This window comes from Talpa occidentalis, unplaced genomic scaffold (genome assembly GCF_014898055.3).
Source record: "Talpa occidentalis isolate TD23 unplaced genomic scaffold, MPIMG_talOcc4v2.1 talOcc4.9, whole genome shotgun sequence".
Classification (NCBI taxonomy): domain Eukaryota; kingdom Metazoa; phylum Chordata; class Mammalia; order Eulipotyphla; family Talpidae; genus Talpa; species Talpa occidentalis.
This window is the reverse complement of record NW_023605305.1, coordinates 76,606,040-76,625,714: the sequence shown is the minus strand read 5'-3', so window position 1 is coordinate 76,625,714 and position 19,675 is coordinate 76,606,040. Positions and strand designations below refer to the sequence as shown.

At 40.4% G+C, this 19,675-nt stretch overlaps 1 protein-coding gene and 2 non-coding genes across 3 annotated transcripts; all 3 read right to left on the bottom strand.

The window, feature by feature from the left end:
- Positions 1-292: 292 nt before the first annotated feature.
- KHDC4 (KH domain containing 4, pre-mRNA splicing factor) lies at positions 293-18,783 on the bottom strand. The gene is given in 15 exon segments (XM_037498902.2): positions 293-1,604; positions 2,482-2,573; positions 4,263-4,375; positions 5,286-5,381; positions 5,383-5,463; positions 7,786-8,039; positions 8,279-8,336; positions 10,906-10,966; positions 11,516-11,727; positions 12,549-12,712; positions 12,996-13,048; positions 14,131-14,210; positions 14,561-14,689; positions 18,020-18,236; positions 18,716-18,783. Coding segments are annotated over 15 exon segments (1,848 nt in total). The 5' UTR covers positions 18,754-18,783; the 3' UTR covers positions 293-1,404.
- On the bottom strand, positions 6,612-6,747 carry LOC119237354 (small nucleolar RNA SNORA42/SNORA80 family). Its single transcript, XR_005123291.1, has one exon. It is a non-coding gene; the product is annotated as a small nucleolar RNA SNORA42/SNORA80 family (small nucleolar RNA).
- LOC119237359 (small Cajal body-specific RNA 4) lies at positions 12,131-12,259 on the bottom strand. The gene has a single exon (XR_005123296.1). It is a non-coding gene; the product is annotated as a small Cajal body-specific RNA 4 (non-coding RNA).
- Positions 18,784-19,675: the final 892 nt, after the last annotated feature.

Here is a 19,675-nt window from a genome sequence, read left to right as displayed (position 1 = left end):
ATAATAAAATTTGCATTTCCTTTAAAAATTTTCTTTCACAGTCCCTTTAATCACGTCAATATAAAGGAGGGCTCAAATGTGAAATGGAAAAATCCAGCATAATATTCCTTTATACTTTCACGTGAACTTTTAAAAGTTTACTTAGCAAAGTCATAAAACTCACGGAACTATACAGAAACTTTGAGCTCGCGTGTATTTTTCTGGTGGAATTATAATTTCATTATGGTCTGAGTAAAAATTTATGAACTTTAGTGTATGGGTGGGTTGTAAAAGAAAGAAGAAACCATAAGCAGAATATTTATACATTTATTTATAGTGAAATTATGGTCTAAATATTTACAACATATAGGAAACCAGAGGATCAATTTGTACAAAGCCAGCCTGCAAAGTATTCAAATGTGCAAAAATGACAGTTCAGTATCTCAAACTACTCCTGGTTCAGCAGACTAGCTCCTTCAATTTCATACATCAATATTTGATACAAAAAAGTTCTTTTGGCAAAACCTGTAATGCCAAGAAAAAGGACAAGTTGCAATTTCAGTCACTAAGTCCACCATCCTATTGCAAGCAGTCAAATCTCTTTTTTTTTTTTTTAGCTGCAACCAGTTCTGAGAGAGACAGACCACTGTTTCATTTCTGTGATGAGTTTTTGATCAAGTAGTTATCTCTGACCCAGCTGAAAACAAGGAGCTTAGAAGGGCAATAAAAACAGCAATGGCGATCTGAGACAAAAATGTGCCTGAAAGTGCCAGCTTTGAATCATCCCAATAAAAAGACACAATGAGGGTGGAGGGACGGGGGAAGGGACCCTCTCCCTACCCGGATCCAGCCATATCCAACTGTAGTAGTAAAACTGCATTTTCCAAAACAGAATCCAAAAATGAAATAGGAACGAGCTGTTCTTAGATTTTAAGTACTGAAAGGATGTCTTAAAATAAACAATTCCCCCATGAAGAGTAAGGCTTTTTTGTAATCAGTTATTATCAAAATTGACCAAACAGCAGTAAAATAGAAATAAAACCTTCTCTATGTCAGAATAGGGACTATTCATTTGGAAAAGGCTGGGCTAGATCAAATGTATATGGAAATGACCCTGTTGGGATGCTTTGTTGCATAAGCACATTTTACCAACCATTAAAAAGCTTCTGAGACAAATTTGTGATTCTAAGTAAATTGTAACAGATGCTATGCCACTGCAGAAATAAGGATGTTTTAAAAAGAATGGAACCCCTTCAATAAAGGGGACACTGCATCTTTAAGGACCTCTGCAAAGGTCTTCTGCAAAGGTCCTCTGCAAACGTCCAAGATGGTTCCCAGTACAGGCCTCAGAGTCTTGTTAAATCAAATGCATGCATTATTGCTAAAGAAGAGTCACCGAAGGTCAAAAGTCAATTCCAATGTTTCCTACGGGGCCATCCAGAATGGCATCTGTTGTTTAGCTCGTGGTTGTGATGAAGGGTACTGATATCCCAAACTCCAGCCCTGTGGAAAACTACTTGCATTTTTATGACCTCCATGTTCCTCCTCTTCATCAGATGAATCTGCAGCATAAGCCACCAAGCCAAATCCCTTCTCTGTAGTTTTCATCTTCTTCACTGGATAATCTAAAATAGAGAAAAACAACCCAACCCCATTCCCCACCAAGAAAAAAAAAAAAGATAATACCATAAATTCGTTAATAAAAAAAAGATGTTAATTGTAAGTGGTTAGTTGGACACCATTTTGAGGTCACAGGGTCAATGGTCACCCAAAAACGTTGAAGATCACACGAAAAACAGCAACAGCACCAGCAAATGTGAATCCACCAGAACCATGTAAGAAAACAGAGAAAGAAAAAAGAAACACAAAAAAAAAGAAAAAAGAAAAAAAAGGAAAGTTAGCAAGTGAGTCTCTGGTGCCTGATATTTCACCTTTTAAAGAGTTAAAAGAAAAGAAGTTAAGAAAAGAAAAATACGTATTTTCTTTTGTTCGATTTTATTATGACTATAGACAAGGAGCAAAATGATCCCATGTAACCCTACAGGATTTAGAGTTCTGGAACACTGAAGCAACACTATTTTATAAAAGCCACAGGCTGATCAACAGTTATAAGGGGAAATGTGGCTCATCTCCCAATACAAAGAAAAATCAATCTTTATTAAATCTATATCCGATTACTTCTAGGTATTCAGACAACAAAGGCAACAAAATTTTGAAATGACCTACCAATCATTAGTATTTCCTAGGGTTTTAATGTCACTGATGCTATGTATAAAATATAAGTCGACTGACTCTTTTCTAGACACACGTCGGTTGAAAACAAAAGGCTGTGTAACTATATGCTGTCCATATAAATAAAAAAAAAAAATTCTCATTAGCCAGATTACAGAGGTTGGATTAAACACCTGAATGAATCACACCTGAATGAACTTCAGGTCAGAAAACTAAACACTTAAGACCAGTCTTAGCTACTCCCTGTTCCCCCAGCTACACCTTACTCACCATGGTTCCCTGTTAAGGTCCCAGACCCATTCCTTTCATCAGACTCTGATTTTATTCCAGTCACTGGAAAGGCTGGTGGAGGCATCAACTGCCTATTAAAATAAAAAATGAAATACTCTTTCAGAAAAATTCAATTTTAACTTCTCCAGTACTTAGGTGGAACAATAGTCTGCAGATAATCTTTTTTTTTTTTATTTTTTTATAGAGGCATGTTTTATTTGTTTGTTTGTTTTGTTTATACATGCACTGGGTACAGTCAGAAGTGCGGGAGGGTGAGAGAATTCACCAGAGCCAGAGCGGGGAGCAGAGCAGGCAGAAGGACCGAAGTACACTGCTGAGGGGAGCAGCGGGCGGCAGAAGTCTGCGCGCCATATGGGACCCTCCTCTGGTGGCCAGGGAGCAGCCGGGGATCGAACCGGCGCTGCAGAGGCTGCGCACAGCTTCACAACCCAGCGCTCAACCGCTGCACCACCGGGGAGGCCCCAGATAATCTTTTGAGTTAATTTTAACCAGTAATTTTAACTCCTTTCACATGATCCCCCTACCCTTTAAACTTAGTATCAAATTACAAGGTTGTAAGGTCTGTTGACACAGCCAGAACATTCCAAAAATAGAACTGTTATGGGAAATCAGCTCCCCCTTATCAAAGATAATACAGGAAAGGAGAATTCAAGAACTGGATAGCAGGATGGATTTTCATTTAAGAACCTCTATGAACAATAGGTCATTGTCGTAAAAAGCAAGAATGGCTTGTGTAACCTATTATTCCCTATCCATGCACTGAATTATTCAGAATGTAGCTGTTTTAAAGATTTTATTTTCCACTACTGCATCAAACAGGAACACGTTTGAGCCAAACGATTTCACTTTTTTTTTAAAGATTTATTTTATTGGGCCTCCCCTGGTGGCGCAGAGGTTTGAGCGCTGGGCTGCGAAGCTGCCCGCAGCCTCTGCAGTGCTGGTTCGATCCCCAGCCGACGGCGAGGGTCCCACATGGCGCGCAGACCTCTCCTGCTGCGCCCGCTGCTCCCCTCAGCAGTGTATTTCGTCAGTCTGCCTGTTCTGTTCCCCACTCTGGCTCTGGTGAATTCTCTCACCCTCTCACGCTTCTAACTGCACCCAGTGCTTGTATAAATAAATAAATAAATCTTAAAAAAATTTATTTATGCATACAAGAGCTGGTTGTATAGGCGAAAGGTGCAGGGCTATGTGCAAGAGGATTCACCAGAGACAGAATAGAGAGCAGAACAGGCAGATCTACTGAAATACATTGCTGAGGGGAGCAGCAGGCAGACAAGAGAGGTCTGCTGCGCCATGTGGGTTAGCTCCTTGGCCGGGTATTGAACTTGTATAGTAGTGGCTGCTGATAGCTTCACAGTGCTGAGATTTAACCCCCTGAGCCACCAGGGAGGCCCGTCATTTTGGTTTGAGAACACAGAAGCTTGTGGAGCCTCCCTGGTGGCCTAGGGGTTAAGTCTCAACCCTATCACTGCTACCACCTGAGTTCTATCCCTGACCAGGGAACTAACCCACATAAGACACAGCAGACCTCTCCTGTCTTGCCCACTGCTCCCTGTACCAGTGTATTTCAGTAAAATCTGCCTGTTCTGCTCCCCACTCTGCCTCTGGTGAATCCTCTCACCACCCCCCACACCTCTGACATATACCCCAGTTATTCTACGCAAAAAAAAAAAAAAAAAAAAAAACACTTTAGAACACAGAAGCTTGTGTCAATTGAAATAACATGTGAATATATCCATGTGAGGTTTCAACCAACTCACCTGTCCCTCTCTCGCTCTTTGCCTGAGGAACTTGCCAGCTTCGATCCTGCACCTTCAATCTCATTCTGACTGGAGAAGCCTGTACCTAAATTAGTCATATGAATGGGTCCATGCTATGAGCAGAAAAATACATTGGCATTAGCAAATCTACAACTGCTGTATTGAGTTTAGCTCCTTAATGTAACTCAAGTGCCTCATCTTTCTGGTAAATGGCAGTAAGCTGCTCTACATAGTTTTTTGGGATTTGGAGTACAGCCACAGTGAAAAAGACATTATTTTTTCTCTGTAGGACTTTGTCAGTGTTGTTGTGACTCTTTATGTGAAGTCTGTTTCAACCATCCATACTGGTTTGTATAAACCTAATTATAAACTTTGAAAATGTTTCAAAGTTCTGATTTCAAAAAAATGTTTCCACAATTCTAACAAAAAGTAAAGGTGCTTGAATGAAACAAAATTGCACCCAAACTACATATTTTAATAATCATAAAAAAATTCTAGTGAATGACTATTAAAAATTATGTGTCTGCACAGGATTACTGTGTTTCTCTTATGGGGTAAGGGGAGGAAATGGGAAAAGAAATCACTCTCTTTTTTTCAGGGCAGAAAAGAATAGTAAGTTGAAAGCCAAGGTTTTAAACTCAAAGCACATATTGGTGGAATGACAGCTTTTGGAGAGATGTATAAGGAAGTAAGAACTATACAGCTTTAAGATTATTCAAGAGTCCAATGTATCAATGAGAGTGCAGAATTTGATAAAACTCAGCCCAGATGCTGGTCATAGGGGACTTCTCTCCAGTGGAGAGTTTTGTAGTCTTATCACACTGACCCCAAAGACAAAACCCACCCAAAGGGAATCATTCTTGCTTAAATTAATCCCCCAAGAATTAAAAACCTAATCTAAATGAATTTTTCTGGGATCCCAGTATTGGGAGAACAGTTGATATATTTGTGCATTTCTCTTTTTTCAAAAGGGAGAATTAGTAGGATGAGATGAGGAAAGTAAGACATGGTATTTTATTTAACCTGGTATCCAAGAAGTCCAGATTCTCGTTCATCTGGTAGCTCCTCTGTGAATCGCCTCTTCTGTGCCTGGGGTTGAGTTGGGAGTGGGGGCTGGTGGGGGCTGGGGTGGGGGCTGGGGACCAGCAGGCAAGGCAGTTTTGACAGGAGCAGCAGGAATAAAAGGCCCACTCATCGGATTCTGGGACCAAAACAAACCAAAGGGGAAAAAGAATGTGAGAATACCCAACTAACAAATTAGTAAACAATGATTACATATATTGTAATGATCAATATATACCAACATGAGTTTTTCATCTTTGTTTCCTTTATGTATAAAATTTGCTAACAGTTCACCTAGCCTTCCCACCTTCTTCAAAGGGAAACATGAAACGGATCTCTTCCGTGCTCTAAACTCAGGAGAAACAATGTATATGGGCTATTAGGGGCAAATATGACTGTTAAAAAACAAAAACTGGGCCTCCCTGGTGGCATAAGGGGTTAAGCACCGCACTACAAAGCAATCTGAAGCCTCCGCAGCACGAGTGCGATTCCTGGCCAGATAGGAAGCAACCCACATGGCACAGACCTCCCCTGCCTTGCCCGCTGCTCTCCTCAGCAGTGTATTTCAGTTAGTCTGCCTGTTCTGTTACCCACTCTGTCTCTGATGAATCCTCTCACCCCCCCACATCTCTGGCCTGTACCCCAGCTCTTATATGCATAAATAAATCTTTAAAAAATATATAATAAAAAATAAAAAAATAAAAAACAAAAACTCCAGCCACTTAATACAGTGGTTATCAAGCAAGAACATTCTCTTCACTTAAGGCTCTTTAATCAATGTGATTAGCTCTTTCCGGATAAAGCTTGTGGCAAAGGCAGCTTCATCTACCACTTTCATTGGCTAAGGAGTTGTTGTGTCAAGAGTGCGTCTGTCCTAATGTTTTAAGAAGTTCTTCCAAAAAGGAAAAGGGGTGGTCAAATGGCAGTATATACTAGACAAAATAAACACCCCTACAAATAAAGCTCTTAATAACAAACAGCTAACATTTATTGACTGTATCTCCTTACTTAATCCTTACAACTATTATCAAATATGCCCATTTTGTATATAAGGAAAACCAAAGCCTGAATCAGGTAAGTTATATTCCAAGATCACGCAACTCAAAATGAGAAAGTCATGCTCAACCCCTGCAGTCTAACCTTAAACCTTAACCACTCTGCCGTGTTGCTTCCTAATTACAAAAGAGTGGCTCAAAGCTTGAGAACTAGAGCTCTACCTACAAATAAAAAGTAAAATAATTATGAGTAGGGATCAGAAAGTCTAGTTCCTAAGTCCCTTTCTGCCTCAAATGTACAGCCCCTTTCAGTGCTCACAGTCCACGGGTGAGGGGCTGGGCAATGGTTCGAGGCTACACCTTACTCTCGCATGGGTACACTATGAGAAGCCCACAAAGAAGGGCCTACCATAAATCCATTTCCATGCTCTCACACTGACCTCTTTCCTACCACAAAAAAGGACTCTACATAGTTATCTACCTAGATGAGCGACTCACCTACTCTTGCTAAAATCCCAGTTTCTTACATGCTTGCTCATTCTATGGTATTGTCTGTGGCTGATTTTGCGCCACAGAGTGTACTAGCTATGACAGACTCTATGGCCTACAAAGGTTAAAATATTTTAACATCTGATTTTTTTTTTTAAGATTTATTTATTTATGCACACAAGAACTTGGGTACAGGCCAGAGGTGTGTGTGTGAGGGGAGGGGTGAGAGGATTCACCAGAGACATAGTGGGGAACAGAACAGGCGGACTGACTGAAATACACTGCTAAGGGGAGAAGCAGAAGAGTCAGGAGAGGTCTGCTGCACCATGCGGGTAGCTCCCTGTCTGGCCGGGGATTGAATTCGTGCTGCAGTGGCTGTGGACAGCTTCATAGGTTGTGTTTTAATCCCTTGTGCCACTAGGGAGGCCCTAATATCTGATTCTTTATAAAAAGCTTGTTGAGGGCCTTCCTGGTGGCACAGGGGTTAAAGACACAGCGCTATCAAGCTATTGCCAGCCACTGCAGCATGAGTTTGATCCCTGGCTGGCCAGGGAGCTAACCCACATGGCGCAGCAGACCTCTCCTGTCTCGCCTGCTGCTCCCCTCAGCAGTGTACTTCAGTATATCTGCCTGTGCTGCTCCCCACCCTGTCTCTGGTGAATCCTCCCCCCCCCATACACACCTCTGGCCTACACCCTAGTTCTTATACACATATATAAATAAATCTTAAAAAAAATAAAAACTTGTTGTCTACTACTATAAACTGTTTTATGACGACAAGATTTGTAAACTTTAGGATGAAAACACACACAACAAAGTATTCAGGTAGCCTGGCAATGGGAACACAGCAAGACAACAGGAAAAAAAGCCCCCACATTATGTATTTATTTCTGGTTAATCCCTCCACTCTTCCACCCCTCCCCTGCCCTAGTTTCCCCTAATTCAACAGCACCCTATTGTACATCCTCACATCCTACCTGTCCAGTGCTAGCTGGAGGCTGCACTTGTGTTATCGGGTATTGTGTTGGCACCGGTGGGACTCCAGTAGGTAATGCTGGCAAGACTCCAGGTGCCAATGAAACAGCAGGTGGCACTATGCTTGGGACTCCATAGGGAGGTTGAACTGGCTGCTGAGGAGGGGGAACAACAGGGTAACCAGACTGATAGCCATTGGATGGATAATATGGTGGCTGAGGAGGGACACTACTTATAGCAGAGGGTTGTGTATAGCCTGAGGGGGAAGAAAAAAAGTGTTTAATCAGCTGCAGCAGAATGAGACATTTTAACTGAATATTAAACTTAATCTCTAGGGAAGCAAAATACTGAGGCATGACTGGATTTCCAAATTATCCCTAAGTTGAAGGGAACATTATCGGTGCCCTGGCACGGTTATTCTAGCCTCAAGTATCACACTTTACACATAAATAATCACTAGCAAAACATTCTCTAAACACTTTAAGACATACACACCTGGTAAAGGTACAGCAGTATTAATCTGATTCACAAATCTAGAATATTCAGCATGAACCTGCAAGAGAAGGGAAAACAAATCAATCATGGATAGTCCTAATGTGTGGGCTATTTATAAAGGCTCGATTATACAATTTTAAGACCAAAGTAATTAGGAATTAAGTTACTTCCACTGATGCTCTGATCAAATTTAAACTCATCTAACTTAAATTTTAAAGCACACCTATAAATTATTAAGCAAGGTTTTGGGAATCAGAAGCATGGAAAATGCTAAATCCCACAAACTAGACAAATGCTGGGGTACAAAACCAGAGAACCACAGAAATTAAACTGTTATGAAAGCTATAAGTCATCAGTATAACTTCAGAAATCATTCACTCTATCTACAGGGTGGTCCGCCTATTCTTAGGGAACTCACAGCTAATAGAGGCGTGATACTTTCTCCAACTCCAGTTCTTCATTATAAGGATCCTAAGTCTATAAATTCAAGTAGCAACAAAGGAAAAGATTGGGAATGGTAAGGAAGTTATTTGGTACAAAGTTTGGTAAATCAGGTTACTTCACAAAAAGCAAAGTTTCCCAAAAGGGTACCCTTAAATAGCAAGTAACACAAGGATGAACATAATCAACCCCCAAACCTTATTTCCTTTAGGTGCTTCAAAAACAGTACTATGGGCCTCCCTGGTGGCATAGGTGTTAAAGTCAGCGCTATCAAGCTGTTGCCAGCCACTGGTCTGAGTTCACTCCCCAACCAGAGAGCTAACCCACATGGCGTAGCAGACCTTTCCTTTCTTGCCCACTACTCCCCTCAACAGTGTACTTCAGTAGATCCACTTGTTTTGCTCCCCACTCTGCCTCTGGTGAATCCTCTTACCCCCTCACCTCTACCCTACACTCCAGTTCTTGTATGCATTAAAAAAAAAATCTTAGGGCCTCTCTGGTGGCGCAAGGGTTAAGTAGCAACTTAAGAAGTTATCCGCAGCAGGAGACGCAACCTATGAAGCCACTGCAGCACAAGTTCAATTCCCGGCCAGCCAGGGAGCAACCCACATGACACAGCAGACTTCTCCTGACTCACCCCAGGGCTCCCTTCAACAGTGTACTTCAGTCAATCTGACTGTTCCGTTCCCCACTGTCTCTGGTGACTCCTCTAACCTCCCCACACACACCTCTGGCCTGTACCCCAGCTCTTGTATGCATAAATAAATCCCTAAAAAAAAAAATCTTAGAACAAAAAAAAAAAAAAAAAAAACAGCACTCTGGTTTAACTCGGTTATTTTATTACTTAAAAAAAAAAAAAGAGGGGCCTCCCTGGTGGTGCAAGGGGTTAAGAAACAACCTATGACGTTATCTGCAGCCACTGCAGCAAGAGTTGGATCCCTGGCCAGGGAGCTAACCCCCATGGTGCAGCAGACCTCTCCTGGCTTGCCCACTGCTCCCCTCAGCAGTGTATTTCAGTCAATCTGCCTGTTCTGTTCCCACTGTCTCTAGTGAATCCTCTACTCCCACACCTGTGTTCTGTACCCCAGTTCTTACATGCATAAATAAATCCTAAAAAAAAAACAACCCCAGAATGGACAATCAAATAATTATCCCCAAAACACTACTAACTGGTCTAAAACTATCATAGCTCTAATCTTTTACTTTAAAATTAATATTAAAAAAAAAAAAACTTATAATGCCATCATAAACAACTTGACTGGGATGAAAAGCATTTTATTTTATTTTTAAAGATTTATCTATTTATGCACACAAGAGCTGGGGTACAGGCCAGAGATGCGGGGGGTGAGAGGAACCACCAGAGACAGAGTGGGGAACAGAACAGGCAGACTGACTGAAACACACTGCTGAGGGGAGCAGTGGGCGAGACAGGAGGGGTCTGCTGCGCCATGTGGGTTTGCTCCCTGGCCAGCCAGGGATTAAAGTCATGCTACAGAGGCTGCAGTTTGCTTCACAGTGCGGTGCTTAACCCCTTGCGCCACCAGGGAGGCCCATGAAAAGCATTTTAAATAACACATGTGAGATTTTAGAATCCTAGGTAATGCAGATTTTGAAATTTCACACTGAAACAGCTCCTGAAGATATGCATGCCTGTGACCCTGGCTAGGGAGTTTGACTTCGTTATAGAGAATATAAGCTGCTAGAAGAGTGTAATGGTTTGACCAGTGTCTCCCTCTCTACACACATACCCCATTTACATCTGCCTGGACCTCAAATGTAACCTTATTTGGAAATGTGACCGTTGCAGATGTAAGTTATTAAGATGAGGTCATACTAAACCCAATGATCACTATCCTCAGGAGACAGACACAAAGATACAGGAAAGGCAGCCAGGTGAAGGTGGAGGCAGACTACAGTGACATGACACAAGCAAAAACTGCCAAGAACTCAGGCGATTATCTAGGAGGCAGGCCTAGGATACATTCCTTCTTGGAGTTCTCAAAAGGAAGCAACTCTGCCCATATCTTGATTTTGGACTTCTGTGAGAATTAATTTCTGTTGTTTTAAGTCACTCAATCTGTGGTGATTTGACATGGGATGTCTGAGAAATGAAACCAGGTAGGAAAAATGGCTAAGACACGATCCAAAATAGTAGTAGTTCTTCTGAATGAGTATATATAACTCACTGTTTGCAAGAGATTCTCACAGAGCTTCTTGGCAGCAGCCAGGCCCTCAGGTTTGGGATGACTGTAAAGGAATAATGACCAATAATTCAAAGGGGAAAAAGAGAAAAAATACAGGATTCTGCTTTTACTTTGACTGCTGTTTTGTAAATTTGATATATTCAATATAGAGCAAATCCAAGCTTCTGAAAAACCACAAAATAGGAAAACAAAATGTTAAATAAGCTCTTTAATATATAACTATCAATTACCACAAATATTTTATTGGTTTCTTTCTGAGTAATGGTATGTCTTGACATAAAGATGGTGAACGATCATTAAAATTACTACAAAATATAGTCATATTGTCATAGGTTCTAATGTAAGTTACATTAGGCTCATACAGCTCATTGTAGGATCACAGGCTTGTATAAAGCCCAAGCAAACTGAATACTAAAAACCCCAGTTCTACCTCCTCATTATTACCTAATTGGGATTACTCTTAGAGTTTATCTTAGCTCCTCAAGTAATTACTACTACTTTATTAAGTCCAACCCCTCTTACTCTGGAATCATTCCTACCTCTACAGGTAAGTTGACAAGTACTCAAATGTCTGAACCCCATACATTCATACCTGATGTAAATATACATAGGTTCAAAAGCTTCTCGGCCAGATGCTGGCTCAATGCAGCCTGAACCCTTGCCTCGTAGGAAGACTTTGGCACCTGTTTCAATCTGAATGTGCTGCAAATAGGAGCAACCTGGACCTTCCACTTTTTCCTTGACGTTAAAAGTGGGTACAGCATGTTCTAAACCCACAAATAATTTATCTTGAACATAATGCATCTGTGGAAGGAAAAAACACTTTAGATTAAACAGAAAATACATACCTTAATCTTGAAAATTAGTATGCAAAAATACTTTAATCCTCTAGATACTCTTAATCACTTCCAGGAATAAGGACACCTGCATTTCTACCATGATCCCATAAAAATAAACCCTGTCTGGTAGCAAAACTTGTGAGAACTACATATTCCAAGTACCTATCCACATTAATACTTTCTTTACTCTGTTCAGCAAAATATTTGTAAGCTGTGAAAACCCAAGATTCAATACTGAAGTAAACATACCCACTTCATCCCTTTATAAACTATGTGCAAGTTGTGATATAATATACAATAACACATAACATGTATATATACACATAAGAAATTATTATAAATAGCACAGTCTCCTATAAACTGCAGTGGAATGTTGGGTAGTACAGTCAGCCCAGTGACTTTCTCCAATAAGGGCTGCTCTCTCAAACCCTTTTTTCTAGGAGGATTGTATCAGCAGAATCTTACTTCATCAGACTCAGCCTTCTTAGTCCTCCAGCTGCTATCAACTTACAAACATAAGTTCCAACCACTAACTTCAAAATGTACAATAGATATTCTGTGATCTACCAACCCCCTTTATAGAATGTATCTGTTTGAAGATATATATGCTCAGATAATCAGTGAATCTTGGAAACCTAACTGACCTATAAACAGGTGTCAACAGTGGGTAACGTTCAGGTTAGAATTGCAGAATTCTCCCCCAACACACACACTTGCTGTATTATTTGGCATGTATCATTTTAATAGAAATGATAAAGCTGTTCATGATCTCTCCACAAAACATACCCCTGACTGGAAGGGAGGTTTCTGGCTAACAGCTGGAGACAGTTGTGCAATAGGTGCCGGCTGGTGATAGACAGTGACTGTTGCACCATTGAAAGTTGGACTAGTCCCTGTGGCAGCTTTCACTACCCCATTGGTGATAATTTCTTTGATTCGGTTTACTGCTCCTGGGAAAAAACACAGCTAGTAAGATACTATACCAAAGAACTGAATAAACAGACTAGTACCCAAAGGTCAACATAGGCCAGTGCTCAATTCCTCAAGTATTACTCCATTTTCTAGGTTACCCAGCATGTGGCTTACAACCTCTCTAAACCCCCATGGACATTCATGAGTAGTTCACAAATCAGAGTGAGAATACAGCCATTAGGAAGCAGACAACTTATTACATATTGCTCTGTATTTTGCCCTTTAAAAAAAAGCAGTATGTAAGCCCAAAATATCACTTACTGTCCACTAATTCCCGTGTCTGGCCCTGAACATGAAGATACAATGGCCGATCCCTATAAAGAGAAATATAAAATGATGATCCCAAACTAGTCACACCAAAGAAGGAGCCAACTGAGTTAACAAGTGTAATTCATAGTCTTTAAAGCTTCCAAATAAGTAAAAGAGATGATATGCACAGAAATGGTTGTTCCTATTTAATTTCTAAGAATACAGTTTCTCAGTTAGGGGAATGAATAAGCCTTTCTTCTTGCTTAAAGTTAACTGGCCCATACAGAGATCAAATCTATTCTTAAGGGTTCAAGAACATTAGTAGCCAATCAATTGAGATAACCCATTATTCTAGAACAGAATTTCTTTGTATTAGATATCTGTTAGGTTATAGGCAAATGTACTCTTATTACGGAAATTAATGGTGAGGTAAGGATAAATTAAAAGACGCACACAAACTGAGATCTATTAGGTTCCAAATGTAAAGATGACTTAGATTCAGATTTTGATTATAATAATGAAGAAAAGTGATCAATGACCAGTTTGTAAAAGGTGAAAAATAACTTCAAAAAAATAATTCAAAAAGCAACTAACACAAATACAAAATGGAAATAAATACTCTTAGTTTGTACTAAGGAGCAAATTTTGCCTGCTAATTGTGTTTGGTTTAAGCCACTGTTAAAATGTTGCACTTCAAAAGTACCTGTCCTCAAAAATTGAAATGAAAGAGATGAAATGACATGGAGATGAAAAAGGATAATTTACAATCTGTAATTATCAAAGATGCACTAAGGAGATGGAGAAAAGGCTTTTTTTAAAAAACAAAAAAATCAGCCCATTTTTAAAGGAATTATTTCCATAGAACAAAAGTTTTAGAAGTATATTCATTAAAAGTTAACAAGTATTATTTTTAAACTTTTGTCTAATTTGTTTTCTCCAATAAAAATTAAAAATAAAAAAAAAACCAAGAAAATAACTGCCAATATTTCTTACATCTATTTTGAGTCTCAGTATTTGCGTGCACATGCACCCCCGCCCCAAGCTACTAAACAAAAATTTACACATATTGCCTGAGAAAGGAAAATACGAAGCTAATGTCAGTGGTATATCCCAAACCTTCCCCAAAGTAAAGGATATGCATACACACCCTAGTCCCACTTTGGCCTTCTCCTCAGTTGTCATGAACCGCCCTCGAGTTGACACTGCAGCCCCACTAAGTCGGCTGATCTAAAAATGCAAATATTCTATTAAAATATGATGTGCCAATTGATCAATTTTAATGATAGCTAGCAGGATTGACTTTCCTCATTCATTCTACCAATATGGCAAAAATGAGTTCTCTTCTATATCTAAAATTTGAACTGCACTGTTTCTTACTCAAACCAACCCAGGAGATTAACCCATATCTGATTCTTTACCAAATAATTCCTCTGAGTTAAATTAAAGCCAACCCTTACTTCAAAGCCTAGGACCCAAACTCCTAACATCTGACTCCTGTTAGTCTGTATTAGTGATCTTGGTTTTCTGAAACCACATCCACCCACCACCTTCCCCACAGAAGCCCAACATCTCCACACCTCGTCTTGAGTCTGTCCTCGAGTCAGCAAGTTCCTACATGTAAGAGGCACATCATTGATTTCTACTTCAGCTACCACCAGGTCATCTTTGCTTTTATTGCTAGTTAGGCCTTTGCCAGGAGCCTGAAGCTACAAAAAAGAGAAATTTAAATTTATATGATGAAATAATATCTTTTCATTGTCCTCAGTCCCAAGCCCCACCATTTCCCTACTTTTCCTCTTACCGGCCTACGATCAGACTTGAAAACTTGATAATTCTTCATAAATGAAACAAGCAAACAAAACCTCAGTAAAATGACACCAAGTTTAGTTGATCTATCTAAAGATCAGTATATGATTTCTCTACAATCTCAACCACATGTACATTTTGATAACCACATAATTACAGAACCTGTGGGACTAAAATCTGCAGATCACCAAAAAAAAAAATATTAAAGGCCAAGTTATAATGTTTTATAGCTCAATTAGCTAGCTGTAAAGTAATAAAATACAAGGTAGAGTTCAATGCACATGATGAACAAGTCCAACAACACATATACCTCACTCATGCAACACAAAGTTGCCTTTGCGCCAACACTAGTCACAATGTATCAAATCCAATTAATTCCATCTTTGCAATGAACTACAAAACCCTTAAAGTGTATTTAGTAACCCATTACTCTGTATTAAAGAATGAGAACAGATGAAATGCAAGAACCAAAAACTGATCTGGTTTCTCTCAATTTAAACTACAAGCAATTCCAGAGAGCTGGATTTCAGTGTTATCTAAAAAAGTTTTAATCTCAAGACGCCTCCTCCAACTCTTAGCTGCCTCATGCCAATGTCAAGCTAAGGTGCTCAAGGGAGGTAATAGTTCTTTGTGCATTCAATACATTTTAAACCTAGACGCAAACTAAACAGACTCCATAATATCTCCTTACCCTAATTCTTTAGCCCCTTTCAGTTCACATTTATACTTCTCATACTTCTCACTGAATCCTTATAACCAACTTTAAAGGTACATTATCAGTATTATCCAACATTACTGTGTTTTCTATCTGGGAGCCCAATATAGGTGCCACTAACCACATGAGATGGACTGCAGTCAACCCCATCATAAATGAGGGAACTGACGCACCAAACGTCAAAGACACACAACAAATAAATGGGAGTTCTGTGTTTCAAACACACCTATTCTAATTCTAAATCCAGTATTTATGCACCATACTGCCTCCTGCTGTTTAAGTGCCACTTTAGAAATTATTCTTCAGAGAAGAAAATGAACCTAAATGATTAATATCAAGAATTTCAATATTCAAGGAACATTCCACCTTTGTCAGTGTGCTTTTACTTCCTTGCAAACCTTAGAAATGGTCAGACTGACAAAATCTTTGCAAACATTAAAAATAATGAATAATGGGCCTCCCTAGTGGCCTCTGGGTTAAGTCTCAGTTCTATCACCGTGATGGCCTGAGTTCGAGACCCATTCTGCTCCCCATTCTGTCTCTGGTGAATCCTCTCACCCTCGGCATCTCTGGCCTGCACCCCAGTTATTTCATGCAAAAATAAATCTTTGAAACAATGAACTTCCAATTCTGTAAAGATTCCCATCAATTCTAAGCAACTTTAATATCTTACATTCAGACACATATGTCTTACTACTAAATATTCTGTTGATATTCTCTACTAATAAATTAGAAAGTTAGGGGCTTCTTTGGTGGCTCAAGGGGTTAAGTCTCAGCACTAAGCAGCTACTGCAGCACAAGTTCGACCCCTGGCAAAGGAGCTAACTCAGAAAGGTGCAGGATACCTCTCCTGTCTAGCCCACTGCTCCCCTCAGCAGTGTATTTCAATCAATCTGCCTGTTCCACTTCCCATTCTGTCTCTGGTGAATCCTCCCTCCCTACCCGACACACCTGTGTTGAAACCCCAGCTCATGCATTCATAAATAAATCAATCTTAAAAAAAAAAAAAAAAAGGAGAGAGAGTTGGAAGATTAACAAAATGCATTTCCCCCTTCCAGGTTTAGTGAGGTAAAATGAACAAATAAAAATTATATATATTTAAGGTGTACACCTTGATGTTTGATGTAAATGTACATTGTGTCATATTCACCACAAACATGCTAATTAGCATATCCATAACCTCATATGAATTGCATTTTTAACACAGAACTCATCTCTTCATAGATCACATGGAATGCAAATTTTAACTTAAGCAAAAGATTTTTTCAAGTAACGATCACAACAAAATGGGATGCCTTGGAAGATAGTTAATTCTCCAACTCTAGAATCTTCATAAAGCAAAAGCAAAATCTTAAACTGCCCAAGGTGACTCTTAAGTCAGACATCTGTACCTCCTCCACATCTTGAACAAATTACATCATGAACCTAATTTTCTTCACCTGAAAACTGGTAAGTTATCTACTCTGAAGAACCATTGTAAGGATTAAGTAAAAAGCATACATTCACAAACCTTTTCCCTTCTGCAAAACAGGAGTGGCAGCTCTCCTCCCCAACTACGACTATGCAGGTACCTCTCTCTCCTTTTCTTAGTAAACTTGTCCTGTTAGGGCCTCCCTGGTGGCGCAAGGGGTTAGTTAAGATGCAACCTATGAAGCCATCCACAGCCCCTGCAGCACGAGTTTGATCCCTGGCCAAGGAGATACCCACATGGTGCAGCAGACCTCTCCTGTCTTGCCCACTGCTCCTCTCAGCAGTGTATTTCGGTTAATCTGCCTGTTCTGCTCCCCGCTGTCTCTGGTGAATCCTCTCACACACACCCCCATCTCCTCTGGCCTGCACCCCAGTTTTTGTATACATAAATAAATCTTTTTTTTAAGAGGAAAAAAAAACTTGTCCTTTTAAAATGTTAAAAAAAAAAAAAAAAGCAGACATTCTAGCAATATACTCCTCCTGTAGAAAGATACTTCCATTCTATCACAAGATACATTCAAGGGATCAAAGTTCAGATTCAGTCTAGTTGTAAGGTTCTATCAGATTTTTATAAAATGATCAAATAATTTTCTCCATTTGTGTGAAAACGCAAAAACAGTTCATAAAGTATTTGTTTTTAGTTCATGTTTAATTGCACTTTAGTTAGTCATCAGAGATTTGAATCCACGGGTTCTAATTAGAGACACAAATTCTCTAATTTGAAGTTCACTTGATTTATCTGAACTTGTCTTTTAAGTTTTGGAAAAATCATACATGTAATCACAAAACATATTACATCACTGCTTTAAACAAAGTGAACAGAGACAAATTCTATTTAGCCCATAAACATTACCAGCCCAATCAAACCTGCCTGATAAAAGACAAATATGACAAAATATCATGTGTACATTACAAAACAAAATGACCTTTAAACTACTGTACTTACATTTTCTCCTTTATTAACACAAATGATTGTGAGATTAAAAGATTGTGAAATAACACCTATTAAATGTGCTATAAGCAGAGTCCCTTCAACTCCAAATACCTTCTCAGCAGCATTCTGAGTTGGTTTCAGCTTCCCTTTGGCCATAAGCATGGCATTGATCTTGGCAGCCACAGCAGCAGCAGCATCCAACGCTCCAGAAGGAGCAGCTGTGGATCCCCCAGGATTCCCCCCACTGCTGGTAACCTCCCCACCTTGGGCTACAGGTGGAAGGAAAAGAAGGGGGGCCGGCGCTGGTTGGTCCCATTTGCTGCGACGTCTACAAAAAAGGAAAAGAAGAAAATTAAGGCCCAAAGCTTTCACTTAACTTACTTCCTATAGCACCCCATTTTCCCTCGCTCATATTCTCTTTACACCTCCAAATCACCTATCAGGGATAAAATTACCTTGTCTCTTTAAATAGGTAATTACTGCAATATTTTCCCGTTCTTCTTTCAACCCTTTTCCGGAATCTACTTCCTTTCTACTCTGTCATCCTTATCAAGACTCCATTCTGTTCCGCACGCCTTCGTTTATCGCCCTCCCCGGATTCGTCCTTCCAAAAACGCCTACTCTCCTGTGCCCTCTGATCCCCGGCGGCCTTGTTCAGGGACTCTGGGCCTAGCTTTCCCCACAAGTGCGGCTGTCCCACATACACACTTTTCACTTAAGCGCCCCTCCCCCACGCGGATTCCCAAGGTTCCTCAGCCTTTCCCGAGCCCCATGCTCTCCGTGAGGCCCTCGCCCGCAAAGCTTTACCCGCCGGCTCCAGGATGTGCCGCGCTCCCCGCGGACATGGCGACCAGCCCTGCTCATCCACCCGCCAACTACCCCACTACCACCACTCTCGTCATTTCCGCCCCCAACGCCCTTACGCACAGCCTCTTCCGGTCGTGAGGAAAGCAGTTCCGGTGAAAACGTCTATTCGATTGGATTCAGGGAGACTTCACGGCGTCTGGCTTTATCTGAGACTGGTAGGGTGTGACCTTCCTGCTTGAGCCTTGCCCTTGAGAAAGATGGCTGCTAACATTCATATTAAAGCCGAATTGGCGTGGGAGGAATCCACATTTGTTGTGGGCAACTTGGTAGCCCCAAAGACAACACGCATGAGTCAGAAAATTAAAGGGTTTCTTCCCTAAATTCAGCTACGATAATGTGGACTCTAGCCTTTGACTAGAGAGAGAGATTTCCCGCGATTTTTGTTATATCGCGTTTCGGTTACAGGTTCAGGGACAAGAGAAATGACTTGTCCAAAGGTCATTTGAAGACTTTTCTTTCTCCTTTTTCTTTTTTTGAAGAGTAGGACATAGAAAAATACGAAGGTGAATAAGCCAGAGTCCTGCTTTTTTGGTCGGTCTCCAATGGGCAGGGTAGGCATGCTGGCAAAAAGTTGTAATAAGCCAAGGTAAAGATAAAATGACCAACTTGATGGGGCTGTTAACCTCAGAGCCCTCGATGTTTATTAATGTCCTCTAGTTTTTTTTTAAGTGTTTGTAGGGTAAATGGTTTGGTAAATGGTTTTCAGGCTTCTTTGCCCTCCCACCATTAGGATTGCCCTGCCTGATGCGGCACCTGCAGTTATTACACTGTTGCAAACTGTCTTGTTTATTTCTGTGGGCCATAGGAGAGGTATTGAGATGGTCACCAAGAGAAGGAAAAGAAAAAGGAGAGAAAGAGAGGGGGGTGGGGGGAAAGAAGCCTGCGCTGGCCTCCTGGCAC